Source organism: Vanellus vanellus, assembly GCF_965231255.1.
Source record: "Vanellus vanellus genome assembly, chromosome: 3".
NCBI lineage: Eukaryota > Metazoa > Chordata > Aves > Charadriiformes > Charadriidae > Vanellus > Vanellus vanellus.
The window spans coordinates 14,626,923-14,644,069 of record NC_138907.1 but is presented as its reverse complement, the minus strand read 5'-3'; the positions used below and the strand labels follow the sequence as shown (position 1 = coordinate 14,644,069).

Here is a 17,147-nt window from a genome sequence, read left to right as displayed (position 1 = left end):
AGCCTGCTGCGCTTTAAAGGGATCGCCACCACGCCCCCACCCCTACCACAGCCGGAGCAGGGACGCTGTTCCCATTGGCTGGCCCCTCCCCGGCGGCCGCGCCCTTTTCCCTCTTCGATTGGCTGTCGGTCTCTCCGGCCTCCTCCCTCTCGGTTCCGATTGGCTGCTTGCCCGAGTCGCCGTCCTCGCCCTTTCCCTGCTCCGATTGGCTCGTCTCCCGCCGCAGGCCGCGCCCTAGCCGCCCTTTGATTGGTCACGGGCCTCCCCCCTCCCCGTCGCCGCGCCCTGCCACGCTCCGGTTGGCGGCCGCGGGGCTCCCGGGTCCGCCCCGCCGCGTGAGCGAGCGGGCGCGCGCCGAGGCGGAGGCCGGCGCTGAGGCGAGGGGCTCGGGCCGCCCCCCATCGCCAGTGTCGGCGGCGGCAGGATGGCGGCGGCGGCGGCAGCGGCGGCGGCCGGCGCGTTGGGATCGGGCCCAGCCGCGGGGCCCCCGGTGGTGGCTGGCGGGACGGCGGCGGCGGCGGCGGCGATGGCGGTGGCCGGTCCCGGGCCGGTCCCGGTGCCTATGAACCTCTTCGCGACGTGGGAGATTGACCGTTCGGCGCCGAGCTGCGTGCCCAGGTGAGCCGAGCCGCACGGGGCCTCGCCGCTCCCCTGGGGGGGGGGGCCTTGATGAGCACGGGGCCGGTCGGGGCCGGGGATGGGACGGGCGGGGGGGTAGGCGGTCCCCGGCCGGCCCCCCAGCGCCTCCGGGATCGGCGACCCCTGCAGCATCCGTGCGTCGCCGAGCCGAGCCGAGCCGAGCGTGGGGCCGCGCCCCCTCGGCGGCGGCTGGGCCTTGCCCAAGCTGGAGGCTGGATGCGTGGCGAACGGCTATCCTGCCGCTGTTCCCCCACTGTGCCGCCCGGTGTGCTTCCAGTGGGAGCAGCGGCAGCACCGGGGATCGGCGGGGCTGGGTGTGCCGGACCGCGGCTGCGTTGACTCCATGTTGCAGCCCCTGGCTAGTGTTTGCCGTGATGGCCAGGGCAGATCTCAGAGCGGGGTGTATCGTCGCGGCCATGCTGCTTCTGAAAGCTGCCTCTTCGCCCCTGAAGTGAATGATGGCCTCACAGCTGGTCCCCTGAAGCCAGGTAGTGGCCACCTGGCATCCGTGGGCCCGTGGGGTTACCTGTGTCACCTGCACTCCAGACCATTGGTAATAGCAAAAAGGATTCATTGTGCTGCCAGCTGAACTCACAGTTGTATCTCTGGCAGAGCTGGAAGACAAGCTGAATGGTGTAAATTTCGTTGCTGACTGTATGGTTAAGGGTATGTCCAGGTTAGATGTGTTTACAGTAAGAATGCAAAGACCTGTCTTGGAGCCAGGAGGTGTTGGATGTGTTAACGAGTTAGGTGCCTTTTGGCCTGCTCATCAGACATTGATCAGGAGGTCTTCTCATGAGGGTTAAGGGGGCAGATTCGGGAAGTCACTCTGGATCCATGTTTCTCTGGGATATGGTATGTTGTCTGCAAGTGATGTATTCAAGTGCTGCACAAAAACTAGAGGTGTAAAATTCAAGAGAGGAAAAATAATTGTTCCTGTAGGGCAGGAGAACACCAGCCTTTGTGAAAGGGCTTCAGAAGGTTGATGTGTTTGTAGGGAGAAACTCGGTGATTGAGTGCCCAGATGGGTTGGAGTGTAAATGTTCCAAAACACTCTAAGCTAGTAGAGAAAGCCTGTGTGATTGTGGTGCCCAAAGAGGTCCTGGACTGAGCAGGCAGCAAATGTGCCTGTGAAAAGCCTGTGCACCTTTTGATGACATGTGCTGATGCTGTTGTGTGGAGCAGGAAGCAGTGATCATTCTATAGCTTTAAAGTGACTTAAGGTATCGTTTATTTGTGGGTAGGTTACTCCCAAGCTGGAATTTGGAGAGCAGGACAGAGTTACCAGGTTGACTTCCTGCAGATACAGAGCACAGAACTTAGTGATGGTGAAGCACATATATGTATGTAGTCTTCACAAATGGAAATGCTACAAGAGCTAGAGAGGAGGAACTGCTTTGAGAAGCCAAAGACAGAATGACTGGGAATAGTGAGACCGAGTTTAGAAGTGGGTTATATGGGTGTCGGGATGCCAGTGGGCGAGCAGAAATGGTGTGTCATCAGTTTGAAAGTTATTTGAAGAACTTTTCGTTGGCCCAATGAATCCTGTGCCTTTTCACAAGGACAGTTTCGATTAGCATTGTGTAGATGCCTGTTCTAATGCATGAGCTTCTTTGTGTGTTGATAGCCATAGGGGCAGCCATCTGACACACCAGCTTGGAGGAAAATTCTGTAAAATTAATCTGAAATTTTGGCTCTGGAATGTCTTCAAATGCAACATTTGCTAGGATGGGAAAAAGCTGATGGAAGCTGATTCTTCCTTCAGAGGCCATGGCTCATGGTGTCATGAGCAGGTCACGGGTGGCCACCTGTCAGGCAGGTATTTGTGTTCATTGAAACCAAAGGGAGATCAAAGCCCAGATCTGAGTTGGGTTAATGGTGTATCTGTGCACTGTGCTTACTTATTGCCTGCCCACATTCTTCCTCTACTGATCTGCTTGTATAATATTTTAGTCTTGACATTGTGTTCTTCAAGGTAGAAACTGCTGTGCTGTCCCAGTGCCTAGCACAGGAGGTCTCTGGCCTTATTGTGCTTTGGGGGTGGTAGTGGTGGCAAAACAATATCCATTCAAGGGCAATAATCCTTCTCCCTTGGGCCTCTGTCTCTTACGCATGTGTAGTCTCAATTCTTAATTGAGCGGCATATGCATATCTAGGGAAAGGAGAACTTTGCACTGATTTTAATGCTACATAACATGCTTTTTTTTCTAGACTCCATATTGTAAGTCTTTGCTGTCCCTGTGCTCCTTCTTAGGTGTTTCATTTTCTGAAAATGCAGCTCTGGCTGACTCAGGAGAGGGACTGGGCTAGATCAACTTTTGTTGCGTTGCTCTGTGTTTGGCTGTTAATGCAGGACAGTTGGCACCATGAAGTAGGAGCCCCAACGTACTGAACAGTTCAGTAGTATGACTGTAAGACTTCTGATTCCTTGTAGGAGGATCTTGGCTTTCTAAGATGAACTGTCGCACATAATGAAAGTCTTTCCTGCTGAATTAGGAATGCGCCACTGAGCTAAGTCCATGTTTAGTTTCAGAAGTTGCTTTGCTCTCAGAATGGAGGTATTGTCCCTCCTGCTGGGGTCTTTCTCTTTTCAGGGTCAAGTTGAGAGAGATCTGTGAACTCTTAATGCCCTTCCTATGAACTGCCTAAGCATAGCCTAGACCCAGCTGCCTTTGGCTCCAGTGGCTCTCAGGGGAGGCAGAGCTGAATTTTCTGGGCAGTGGGCTATTATGCAGGGAGGCAGAAGAAGCAAACACCTGGAAACCAAGCAAAATGCTCTTTGCATCTTCAATTAGACTTCCCACAGTGATAGGGATTATTGACTTCCCATTGTGATGCCTTAGAAGGAAGGCAATCCTGGTTGACTCATGCTGCAGGGTGTGAAGCATGTTTTCACTAAAATAGCCAATCAATTGCCCTTAACTTCCACTCATAGTTATCTTAGTAAAAGTCTTCATAGCAATGTTCTAAGGCAGGAGAATGTTTATTGTGTTACCATGCAAATACATACCTTTAAGGGTTGTAGCAGGTTTTCACTGTATGGAGACTGCAAGAAATGAACTAGAGCTTTGCCAAAGCAAAATGTCTGTCCACATCAAGGTAATGTCTTACTGTGTTTTCATTGTTTTGTGTCCTGATCATGTAGTACATTTGGAAAAAATGTGTGAAAGGACTTTGTGCAAACATGCTTGGGGTCTTGTTCTTTCCAAGGAGTGGCATTTTTCAATCTCTGTTAATAGGACTGCTCTTCCTTTTTTTCCCCTTTAATATCTGAGAACCCATAAATGCAAGTTCCTAATTAGGAAACAAGATAAGATTGTGTGATTGTGTTCACTTTTACTCTTTTTCCATGACACAGCTGTTGTGTTCAGTGTTATGTGGATGTTGTTTCAGTGATAAGTCATCACATTTCTAGTTAGAGGTGAGAGATACGAGTTGTATTTTGGCTAATGCGTCAGTATTGTTCAGCTCAGATTGCAAAGGCAGACTCTACCTGTACAAATTACACTGTGAATGGTGCTGCAAGGATTCAAATACACTGCACTTTGTCCAGAGTACCTTGTATCTCGGTACAATACATGAGCTCAGAAACATTCCAAGTCTTGCTGCCACCCACGCAGTGTGCTTGAACACAGCGTCTCCTGCTTATGATAGTTAGAAAAGCAGTGACTTAGGGAAATGCATGTGGTTTGGGCTCACTTTGTGAGACTGTTTATGTGGACCTCAGGACATTATGTTTCAGAAGATGTTCTGAATTCTCTATCATTAAAACTTCCAAATGTGTGTTTTAGAAAGTTATAGCCTAATGAATGCCTTCTTGGAAGGAGAGCAGTTATTGCAAGTACAATTGGAAATATCCTGTAAGTGCCAGCTACAGTGATCCTTTGAAGTGCCATGAGGTGAATGTTCTCATCTCTGCAACCCTGTTGTCCTGTTTGGGCAGACAGTGTTTATTACCTGACACCTGACAGAGGGTAGGGCAAGACATAATTTGTGCAGCTGGTTGCATGCTTTTCCTTTGCCTGAGGTCTGGAAAGGCTTGCAGTGAACAGTACATGTCATATGGTGTGGAGGAACGTGCTCTTCTCTGGCACAGCTGCATTCAGCTGGGTTGGCAGCATCTTGCAGCCCCATGAAGTGGGCTGCTCTGTCAGCTGTGGTGGGTTCGGGGTTCTGTTTCCTCTCTGCAAGGAGTATTGCCTGTTTTGTCTACAACCCCTAAGAGTTTCCTTTTCTGAAGCTGATTTGGTGATGAAGAGCCTCTGAACCGGGTGTTCCTTTAAGAAACTCTTAATCCAGCTGGAATAACATGTATTTATCTGCCTGAGATGTTCTTGGGTGGTTTCCTGGGTAAATCAGGCATTTTCAGGGTAAATTTCCAACCTCAGCAAAATCTGCTCTGTTTGGGTAAGCTACAGAGTAGTTGCACCTCTGGGAATGTTAAATGATTCCAGATTGTTTCCTCAAAAGATACTACCATGCAGTGACAAACCTGAGTAGCTCCAGGCAGGGGGTGCTTGGGAGAGGCCACTGTTTCTTGTAAGGAAACAGCCTCTTATAACTGGTGATATTTGCTGTGTTTGAATTATGATTTCCTTTTAGTCCTATATAGAAAACAAAATGTTCTAAACAGCCATTGGATTGCTTATTATTCTTAATATTGTGGTCTTGGCTACAAGCCTGCAACATAATACGTCTGATGTGTTGTCCACTGTCTGCCACTCTCTGTGGCTTGCCTGTCGCAGAGGAGCACATTTGTGTTTTCTCCTCTAGCAGTGTTATGTTTCCCTTCTAAGCATATGATAATTGAGCTGGTGTCTGTTATTCCTTCTTTCTGCTCATTAGTGGAACTCGGGACAAATGTCCCCTGCCAGTATGATTGATGGGGGGTGCGTGCTCCTTTCAGAATATTAATAGTGACTTTCCTGAAGGCTTCATTTAATTTGAAGTACCTGCCACACTACCTCCTAGCCTTGCTATCCAGTGTTTCATTCACTAGCTAAGCTGTGTTAGCTCAGTTGTCCAATGGCTTATCAAAAACGTTGCATTGTTCTTATGCTGTGAGTGCTCATTCCGCATCCTCTGGCTTATTCGGTTACTAACAGCCATGTAGTATGCATATAGTGCATCCTCCTCTGGGATGGAGATCCCCTGACTTTTATCCTGTAAAAAGAATAAATTGCTGAGCACCAGTATCTTATGGGGTTCCTGTAGCAGATCCATTCTTCAATGAAATCTGTGCTGGTGCTTTTGTGTAATTGCTTGCAATGTGAATGATTCTAGATTGAACATGTGTTTCTAGTCAACTTCAGAAGAAGTTATTTCCAAAAAAGAGCCAGAGGTGAGAAACATACTGCATTTTATGGCATGCCAGATGAGCATCTGGGCAAGGCTATTTTCTGAATGCCTTGTGTTCTTATCTGGTCCAAGCTTTCAGCATCCAAGCTGATGGGGAAGCTGTGTTTCTGTTTTGTTTTGTTTTGTTTTTTAACTACATCAAAGCTGGTGGATACTGTTTTGGGAAACAAGAAGTGAGAGTGTCTTACTCCTCTGTGTGGGATGTGGCAGCAGGAACCTGTCTCTGCCTCTGGGGAAGCAGACAGCTTAAGTGATATTGCTCTTGTAGTTAGAAGTCTCTTAGATAAATGAGGCTTTGTTTGGATGCTTCAATATACTCGTTGCAGTGGTCCCGAAGGAGAGATGCAGTATTTCAGGTACCTTAACACATTACAGAGACAACTCCCTGCTCTGCAGTGTGATTCAGCCTCTGTGCACGCAGCTCAAAATTACGCTGGCTTTTTCTGCAGGCCTGTTGCAATGCCATCTCCTTTATAATTTCCTGCCCACTGTCATCGCTCATGCTCTTTCTGTTTCTCCTGTCTCGTGTGGTCTAACCCAGTGAGGGATTCTGTTTAGTAAATAAAAACTGCTGTTGTATTTTGGCTGCTATTCTGGTTTTTCTACTCATGTTGATTTTTACACTTCCACTGTAAATCCTTCTTATCATTGCTTCTTATTCTTAAGTGTGAGCATATCTTAAGTAGCATGAGATCCAAAGCCAGTGCATGCGAGACCATCTCTTGGACAAAAATTGTTCAGGTTCCATACCCAGCTGTGTATTTTTAACTGTTTTTCTGTGCATATGATAACTAAATTCTCATCGATGTAAGCAGTTTGGGATGATGGCAGACCTCATGTCTCTGGTTCCACTTTCCAAAACTGAAAAATACTAACAGTTAGCTGTTGTGCTGTTACAATGGTAGCAGGGTTAGAATAAGAGTAATTCCCTTGGAAAGGGTTCTGCTACTCTTTTCCTGTTCTTTGATACCTTTTCTCTACCAGGGGAGAAGATCATGTTCATCTAAAGCTTTTCATTGATTCTTCTGCTGTCTGATTTTCAGTAACAGTTCAAGTAGTGTCTCTGAATCTGTATTATTTAGATTTTTTTTTTTTTAAGATTTACATTATTTATATATTTTTAGAAAAGCTCCCTTGTATTTGTTCTACTTTTACCCCCGTGTTCCTTCAGCTGTCTTCTGGTAGTCCATTTATTTTCTACCTTGTCAATACATCCACTTTCTTCTCATTACTCCTTTCCCGCAAACGCCCTGCACGCACCTGCTGATATTTTTTGGCACTGTTCTCACATTTTTTTCCTTGATTCTGTCTTGCCTTGCACACCTGTGAGTAGTCTTTAATTTTGAATCTTAATTTTTCTCTTTTCAAAGTAGTTTGCTGCTTTTCTCAGAATTTTGAGACTGTTCCTTTTGAAGCTGCAATCGCCACATCTTGTTCTTGTATGTCTTGTATTTTTCATCTGGACTATGTTCTTGATGTGCTTGGGTTGTTTTTTAATGGCTTTTAGATTTTTTCACTGTTAATGAATATCAGCTTTTTTCTTTTGTTAGACTTTCGGAATTTTCTTGTATGTGTGTCCCTGAAATACAGTCCCATAACTTGATATTTCTTTCAGTCTTCTCTTACCTTATGCTTGAGGCTGCTTGCTTCAAGTATTCCTTTCTTTCGTGCTCCTTTGTCAGAATAAGACTCAGGATGTCCATTTGGATTTCACAGCATACTGTATATATGAATAATTTATTCATTTTTTCCTTGAAGTTTGTCAAATCCCTTGACTTTTCAAGCTTTTTCTATGCCTATTATATTTCTTAATCTCCAGTCAGACAGCAGGACAATGTTCCCATTACTCTGCATTTACATTTTGTTCATCTCACCTGTCTATTGATGAAATGTTCATACTTATTTGGGGGTAACTTTATCTGTTGCAGTACTGATTTGTGAAAGTGTGGACAAGTCACCCTTATTTAAGGGACTTGCTCCACCCACAAGGATCTGAGCAGAGAACTGCATTGTACAGGCTGTGGTTATTAACAGCTTGTGTTGTAAGTGGATGAAAAGCCTACGCACAAATTTACCAGTTTTGGTGAGAATCATTCTTTTGAGTGAAGAATCTTAACGTGCAACTCTTCAGAATTAAACTTTTTTTTTTTTTTTTAATTTTTTTTTTCCTTACAGTTATGAAGAAGCCTCAAAAATGGGTGCCCGTGCTGGCTTGCCACTGTCTCTTCCACAGGCCGGTATCACTGCTATTGTATCACTTCAGTCCCTCCCCTGTGCTCTCTTCCAGATGTATCTTACCATGGTACCACATTCCTGAGCCTGCAGGTAGTCAGATCGAAGGTGCTTGCCAGCTCAAGATAACAGCAAAGGAAACAGATGGGATGTTTGGTGGGTTTGCTACTTCAGAAGTAGCAAGCTGTAATGAAACCTTAACTCTGCATTCATCATTAGTAGGAAAGTTGTTAGACTGTGCATTACAGAACCTGCTGTATGGCATGTTTTCTCTCTTTGTCAGTGTGCGTGGAGATCTCTACCAGGAGAGTCAGATGGTGGAGGGTGCCCTGTGTTTTAAGTCACTGTAGCAGGGTTTGCCAGACAGGTGTCTATTGGCATTTGAACAAGTGCCTGGCAGTGGAGAACTGGAGGAAGTTGTTGAGGATCAGTGAACTAACCTTGACCTCATTTCACTGCTTTTCCCAGTTTGGCTGCACTGGCACATCTCCAGTGGACTTGGAGGTGCACCCCAGCAAGCTCTGCCAGGTGATGAGTGTTAGGATGTAGCCTGTCCTGCATCCCCATTAGCACTTTCAAACTTGGTTGAAAGGTACTTGTCACTGTGTCTTAAGCACTTGTTCTTTTCCTCCTGTAGACAAGGCTGCAAGTGGTGCTTTTGTAATCACTCACTGCTTTGTGGTGGTTAATTCATTAACACATTTTATTTTAGCCTGCAGACACAGTGACTGAGCTGTTTAGAAACAGGTATCGTGGCAGACTGCTAGTGCTGTGGCTCCATGGAGGTGTGGTGCATTTGCACCTTGCCATGCCATTGACTTCTGCTCTCAGCTAAGCTGGCAGTGCAGCATCTTTTGTTAAAGCAGCCTTGGATTTGGGGACAGCTGGTGCAGCAATTCTGCTGTGTATGTAGACAGAAAAATTTCAAAATCTGTTATGTTTGTGAAGAAAGTTCTGTGACATTAGCCATACTAATGCTGATACCTAATTTCAGCATGGCTAAAATGAGAGATTATCAATGTGCTACTGCAGACATTGACTTTTTTTTTCTGTCTACCCTGAGGTTGCTTTTGGGCAGACCCCAAGTGAACAGCTGGAAGTTCAAATACAGTGATCTCAAGTAAAGCAATGACCAGTTAAAGATGTGATGTTTCCCAAGCAATCTACCCTTTCTGTTGCCTATAAAAAATAATTTTAAAAACTTTGCTGCAGTATGTAGCCTTACCACTGACCTGTGGATTGTTTAGTAAGCTCTTTCTAATGTTTTAAGGGAGGCTGTTATGCAGCAGCAATGAATTTGGTCACATGCTTTTTGTTAAACAAGTAACTTGTTTGAAAATAGAGCAGAAAGATGACCTTGTGGTTTGGACACTGAAGTGAGACTTATGTTCAGATCCAGGATCTGAAGTTGCTTGCTCTTCTTCCAGTTCAAATAACCCTTTCCCTGCCTTGAAGCCATAGCTATGACTCAGGTTCCTGTTTCCCCACTTTGTTCCCAGCTGCTTGTTTCCATGCTGCAGTGTTGCCATTTCCTTGCGCGTGCTAGAGAGACTGTGGAGTTGTAGAGTAAAGCAGAAGTGATCTTGAGGTGTGGGAGGGTTGCTCCCAAAGCCAATGTCCTGCCACACAGTGCTAGTACTCATAAAGGAAGAAATTTGTCCGTCTTGTGGAAAAACAGAGCCTTACAAGACTGCCCATACACACCGGTGTATTTCCCCAAGCTGGAAAGACAAAGCTGAAGCTAGAGAAAATGGCTGGGGATTCTTCCCTGGCTTTCACAGACAGGAGAGCTGAGCTATGAAGCATGAAGGTGCTCAGAAAGGGGCAACTGGAGAGGAACCATCTGAGAGCCAGATCACCGGCAAAGTTTTCCTGGCTGTCTAATCTGGATGTTGCTGGCTGGGAATCCCTTGAACAGGCTCATAGGGCTGTGGGAACTGGTGTAGTCTGGAGAAAGGTTTGGGGAGCAGTATGTGGAAATTGGTTGGAATTTTCTTGACTTTCTGCTGAGGTTTTAAGCATTCTTTGTGCTGAGGAAAGACGTTCCTGGTAGGGGCAATTAATAGCTGCATAGCTTGCAGTGGAGCATGAGAGAGGCTAATGGCCGTGTGACCGAGTAGCATGCTGTGCATGCTGGGACAGGCTGTCTGGGCAGATCTTAATGCTTCCTCAGGAGATGCTTCTTGACAATGTGCTTATTATCTGGAAATCAGCTTGTGTGACAGGAGGCGCCAGGAGGCTATGGCAGAGTCTCGTGTCCTGTTGTGGTAGATGCTGCATGATGTGCTATAATGAAACACTGCCTATTCTGTGGGGCTTTTACTCCATGCTTTGGATAGACATGGGTGAGGGGGGAGCATAGGTGAAGTGATTCATCCAGCAGTTAAAAAGTAGCAGAGATGGCTTAAATCTCCCTTCTCTGCCTGGAACCAGATCTTAACTCTAAATTGCTTCCTTCTGTAACAGCAGTGAAGTCTTGCTGTAGCAGAGCCTGGGGGATGTGGTTATATCACTGCAACTCTCCTGTGCACATCGTGGGCAGCAGTTGTTTGGTATGGTTTGTTCTGAATTAATTTTCTTTTTTTTTTTTGTCCTCCCTCCCCAAATGTTTGGGTATTGTGAATAACACAGCAAATGAGTCGTAGCCTCACACAGGAAACTACTAAGAAAATACACAATGTCTGTCCAATTCTCAACTTCTGATCTATTTGCCCAATTTTGTCTGGACTTGTCAAGGGCAACTGCCTCAAAGAACCATGTTTCATAGAAATCGGTGGTTAGAGGGAGGTTGCAGGTCCTATTAGATTCCCTGTGATGGAAAACTAGGCTCTCTTCCAACCCCCTGTTTGCAGGCTGATGTGCCTGGGTGTGTTGCGGAGGTAACTCTCAGCTCTCAAGGTTTGTTGTCTTTTTCCAGTGGATTGGTATTGAGAGTTGGGAGGGGAAAAGGAGAGAAGGAAGCCTGGAAAGAGCTGATATAAGTGTGGGAAATGGGGTGGGAGAGAATGGCGCATTTTCAGGCTAAGCTGTTTCATGACTAGCAGCAGTAGTTTAAGCCAAATTTGAGCGGTGATCTTTCCAGTGATGCATCTGTGTGGGTATTTAATGTGAAAGGATTTACAGTGATAGGAGAAAGGTTCCAAGGAGCCGGTTTCATTCATTGTTTGTGTGGCAGGGTGCACTTGCTCCGTACATACATAGATAAATGTGCTATTAAACCAGTGAGGTGAAAAGTGTCAGCCACGAGTAGGAGGCAAAATTAACAACCCTAAACACCTCTCTTAAGCAATTGGAGGAAGAAAGGTTTAACAGCCACCCCCCTGCCTTATAACTTCTGCCTACTCAGAGCCTACCAAGAGGAGGGAAAGGAAATCTCTTAACCTTATTATTGTTTGTGATTACAGTAAGCAATCCAGTTACTGCCATACTTTAATCCTGATACCGTTGGACACCAATTAGAAAAGAGAAGTCTTGGTTTCATAACCTTGCAGGCAGGGATGTGGTATCTGTGAAGGAAACAACCAAACCTCTCTGTGCCTTGACCATTACTTGAAGAAACTGTGATGAGGCTTCGCACTGACCACTTTTGGTTTGTCCAAGGAGCGTGAGAACAGTTGGCCCCAAAATTTGAGTCCTGTCTATCTGTCCAGGTAAGGAATGACAGCCTGGCTGCCACTGGGTTTTCCAGTCTCTCTTTTTAAGTGACTTGGACACTTCCTTCATAGATCAAAGTGTCTTTTGGGGGAAAGATTCAGCAGATCCTGATAGTTCCTTCCTCTTGAGAAGAGGAATCTTGAAAAGCACGTTCCAAAGACCACTTCTACCACTGCGCCATGGTCATTTCTCCTCTGGGCCATAGACTGGTAGCTTGTGCCTGTGCCAGGGGAACAGCGTTCTTTGGGTGAGAGGCAGAAAAGCAAAAATGCTTGGTGAATGGATAGCAGAAGTGGTCAACATCCCAGCTAAACGCTGCTGTGAACAGAAGGCAGAGCAGTTAGTTATTGGCTCCCAGAAGATCTTATATTCTCTTCTGAAAAATGATGAGGCACTTGTGTTATGTCCAGTCCTGACTGTAGTGGCAAACACTCCTGTTGACATGAATATGAATAGGTTTCGGGTCCCAAGTGACAAAAGATTAATAACTCTGCTTAATTACAACCTATTTTTTTTTTTTCTAATACTCTGAGAGTAAATGACTTTTCAAGGAGAGCTGGCTGTGAGATGTGCAGGATGTTGGAACTGTCTTTGGGAAGAAGGCAAAACTAAGTAGATCAAGGTTTAAAATCCAGGGTAGCTTTGTGTGAGAGAAGCTCCATGGTCTCTGCCTTCAAAATAGGTGTGATTTCAAGCCAAACAAACTTTCTGTTGAGGTTAGAAGTGTTCAATGTGGATCTCTTCCAGGGTGGTTACAGCCTCATCTGTCCAGATGGAGACAGTTCTACAGAGCATCTTCCTTGTGATACCTGACAGCACAGCACCCTGAAAGAGGTTATGAAAAGGAAGTGTAGGCTTATGTGTTGTTTTGCCAGTGGTAGTTATATCTGATGGTATAAGTAAAGCCTGTGAGGTTTTGAAATTCATTTCCCGTTATCCAAAACAAACATTTGCTGCTGAGAGCCCTCTAGAAGGATCCCTGAGTTGTCAACAATGCAGGTGAACTGATATCTGATATGGTTTCTATGTCTAAGTAGTAGTCCAGAGAGCAAGATGAGGGGCAGAAGCAGCAGCAAAAGGTAGAACAATAAATGCTAAAAAGAGGAATATTCTTTAAAAAAAAATAGAAAGAAAAAAAAGATAGGTTGGTGACGATGTGAGAATTTCTAGAAGTACTTTTTGGGTGTCCTGGCTCTTGGTTCTTGACTAACTATGGGAAATGAAGCAACTGAAGGGGAAATAACTTCCTTCTTTCGGGGGTTGAGAGAGATAATCTCAGACTGCTTGAAAGAAGGCTTTTGAACAACTTCTTCTTCCCTTATTTTGCAATAGCAAATCTTTTCTTCCCGCAGAATATATGGTGTATGTTCTGTAGAGCTTTTATTGCTCTTTGGGCATGTAACTGAAACATATACATGCACGCACACCCTACCAACGCACCTGAAAGACAAAAAATTGACCTTAGTGACAAGTTACCACCCTTGTCAAGGACACTTTGGAAATACATGCACTGCAAAAGACCACTGTGGTGACATGACTGTTAGTCCCTCTTGCTTATGCCTGTACCTGTGGACTTTTTTTGGAGTGCCAGCTCTGAGTGTTAGCTTCCATACCTGTAGAATGCTCATGGGGTTGCAAGTGACAGTTGCTGCTTCTGAATGATACCTGGTGATGAGAGGTGGTGATGGAGAGTATTTGAAATGCTACCTTTGAAGCACATGTCTGCACAGAGCGCTTGGTTCCGCCAGCGTGCTTGTCCTGGATGTCACACCCGCACAGTGCTCTGCCTGTTAAGCATCCTCCTCAGCCTTGTAGAAAAGCAATAAATCCATTTAAAGCAAACAAGTTGCTAGCTGGTACCAGCCATGTCTCTGGTGGAGGTTTGGAGGTACAGGGATCAAAAATGAAGGAGAGTTTGTGGTTTTCTGTCCTATTGAACCTGAAGCCATTTTGCAACTGTATCAGTAAAGCACAGTAGGAACACAAGCCTGTGGTGTTTGCTTAGGATCTCTCTGGTTCCCGCAGTTCTCAAGCTTTTCTCTGTTTCCTACAACATGCAGACTATATAAAGGACAGGTGAAGATGGGTGAGAGCCAGCCATGCTTTGCACTTGATGATTTTCTTCCCTTTCAGGTTTTGTACTAGCTTGAGATTTCCTGTATTTCAGTTATGATACAAATATTTTGAAGGATTAAGCCTTAATGTTTAGGATTAGATAAAAGGGGTGTTGAGGGAAGGAATCTGTTTTATGCCTAGTGACCTTGTTCTTGTGCATGGACAGCTTACAATGTTTGGGAGGAGAAGCAGCTCCTGAACAAACTGTTCCTTGAGTAGGTCTGCTAATGACAGATGGTGTGGAGTGGCAACTGCTAGTCACCTAGTAGTAAAATGACCAGGCCAGTGAAACAGGGTAGCAGAGAGATTTTTCAGGCTTGGGAATTTGTAAGAGGTTGTGTATGACTGATTCAAAAGAGCTTTTTGGTGTTGCACTATGTTGCACTTACAGCTGTGAATGTGCAGCTGTTGCCAATCTTGGATCTCCCAACTTTGGTTTTGGCATGCTGTCTTAAGATTTACAGCCTGAAACACAAGGATTTATTGCTTGTGCTGAGTTTCACCACACTTTCACTAACATTAAATTGCCCTGATGGAAGACAAACTTAGAGCAAATTCAGTGAAGCTGAATGCTTCCTTTCCTCTGACTTACACCTGCTGTGCTTTGGGGAATGAACCTCATAAGCTCTCATACAGTATGTATGCAGGTCTACAACAAGTACCCCTTAAATATGATTTTTTTTTTTCTTCTGTAATAGAAGGCCCTGAGACATTAGGGACTGGGGGAAAAAATCTTGCTCTTCCATGTGGACACACCTGAGAACAAACGTGCTTAGAGTTGCCTGGGACCCATAGAGGTATTTCTTTCTTGCCCATCTTTCTTCCCCACCCTCACAGAATTTGGCATGTACTTTCTGTTCCATTGATAGTATGAGGTTTCCTGTAAAGCTTTGTGATTCTTAATGGCAGGTTTCATTTCTTTTTACTTTCCCTGCTGCGGTTATGCTTTTGGGGATTGTTGTCCTCTGAATATCAAGGCTAGCAGCTTTCCTTTCCTTAAGAGTAAAGATCTGATTTGAAGGTGTATGCAGATTTTGCTCTGAAGGAAGGTGTCTAATAAAATAAGAAATTTTCCATCAGGACAAGCTGTGTGGTTGTTGGTAGCTGCAGCTTCTAGATGAAATGGGTGAGATGCTTCTAAAGCATATGTTTTAGAATCAGATCTGTCTCTATGCTATGAATTACTGGGCTACATCCAGTTACAAAACTGTATGTAAAATCCCACTCCTGACTGCAGACAGCTCCTGAGGCCACAGCTCCAGAGCGTAACAAACGTGTTGAGTGTTAGGTTGTTCTTCAAGCACCTACTTTATTGCAGATCTGAGAAAGCTGAGCTATGAGATGTGTGGTTGAGTTTTTTCCCCTGTCCTGTGGGATGCATTTCAAGCTGTTTCTCAATGGCTGTTGGCAGACTTCCAGTCTCTTGCTGCCTTGCTAAATCACCTGTAGTGTGAGTGGTTTAGTAACACATGAGAATTACAGCAAGCATAAGGTGGTATGACTGCAGTGTGTGAAATACACTGTTGGGCCCTGGGTGTGCAGATGGAAAAGCCTACCTGAAAGTGTTGTTTGGGGTGACTGGTTAGCGTGAATTTGAGTGCAAATCCAGAACTAACTCCCAGCAGCTGACATTCCTAGCACAGGATAAGCTGGTAGGGGTTGTTTTCTCTCTTCTAAGTGAGTTTTCTCACCAGCCCAAAGGAGAATGGAGTAATGTGGCAAGGATGCTGAGAAGCTGCCCCTTTGTAGAAGAGCATTGCCTAGTGGGACCCTCCAGAGCTAGCAGGAGGGCTGCTGGAAGGCAAAAAGAGTGTTTGATGAAAATCCACTCTGAAACATGGCTGCTGGAAGGATACTATGTTTTTGATTCCTTCATCCATGGTAGCTGACTTCCATCTTCTCATGTATGGACCTGGGTGGAATTAGTCAGCTGTTCAGGATGGGAATCAGAACTCTTCAAAAAGCTGTAACTTTGCTTCTAAGTGTAAAGATTTTGGTGCTCTTTAATGCAGCAATGACTTTGAAGTTGTTGAGTTTCAACTTTGCAAATGTTAAATTCAGCTCCTGTGAATGAATATTGGACACTGTGTTGCTGGAGGAATTACTCCTGGAATCAGGCTGCTTCTTTGTCTGTCAGTTGAAAGGAGTTGCATCCAGTATCTGATGGGGAGGCACTTTTTCAGCTGTTCAGCCTTTTATTCTCTTGACATACCTTACAAAAGGGGCGATAAATTTCAGAGATGGCTTGATACCAGCCCAAGTTATTTTGTTACTCACTGATAAAATGATAGACCATTTTTCTGGGGGTTTTTGGTGTCTTGCTGCTTTCTGTTTGCCTGAGCAAATATGGTGTTTGTGTATGCTCTACAGGAGGTCATGCCAGACAGACCTTTAAGACTAATGCCCCTTCTAATCTAAAAAAATATGGGGTAAAAAAAACAACAATGGGAAGTCTTACACGCTGAGCCTCAGGAGGTGACATGTTAGATCCTGACACTGAATGGTTTTCTAATAAGTATCTTCTCAAATATCAGCTTTTTTTTTTTTTCTCCCAAAGAATGTGTGTTGTTTGTCATCTTTCATCTTCTGCAATGCAAGTAGCTGGTACATGTGACCCAAAGCTGTTGTGTGAGCTCTCATCACAGCACAGCCAGTGTTGTCAATAGAAATCTGTGTAGCAGATAGCAGGACTCAGCACAGGACAAAATAGGTGAAATAAAAGTACTCCAATAACACCAACAATACTGTCTTGATGAAGCTGTGTTAGCACTATGGTGTGCTGAGGGAGAGAAGGGTGAGAGGCACCCCAAAGTGGCTAATTGCAGTTGTCTCACCTAAACTGGAAGCCTCTATTAGTTGCATGCCTTTTTCCTGGGGTGCTGGGTGATATGTGTAGTTGGCATTAAAAGTGCTTCCTGTGGGTGACTCATGCATTGTGTTGTTTCAAAAGAAGGTGGGAGAGCTTTATTTCTTTCTCAGGCCAAATTCCAAACCCACTGTACCTACACTTGGCATGACATGTTGGATGGCTGTGCTGGCCTCGCAGCTTGGGACTGGCACCCCTTCTCTGGCACTGGTTCCAGCGCATGCCTGACTATGTGGCAAGCTATCTCAGTGCTGGCCTGGAAGGAAACAGCTAATTATTTTTT

At 45.2% G+C, this 17,147-nt stretch overlaps 1 protein-coding gene across 1 annotated transcript in view; it reads left to right on the top strand.

The window, feature by feature from the left end:
- Window positions 1–424: 424 nt before the first annotated feature.
- Window positions 425–17,147, top strand: part of LOC309669531 (phosphofurin acidic cluster sorting protein 2-like) — a gene marked incomplete at its 5' end in the record, with an annotated part of 69,792 nt that continues 53,069 nt past the window's right edge. Inside the window, one exon of the mRNA XM_082480233.1 lies at window positions 425–618. Coding sequence (XP_082336359.1) covers window positions 425–618 — 194 coding nt within the window. The remainder of the gene's footprint in view (window positions 619–17,147) is intronic.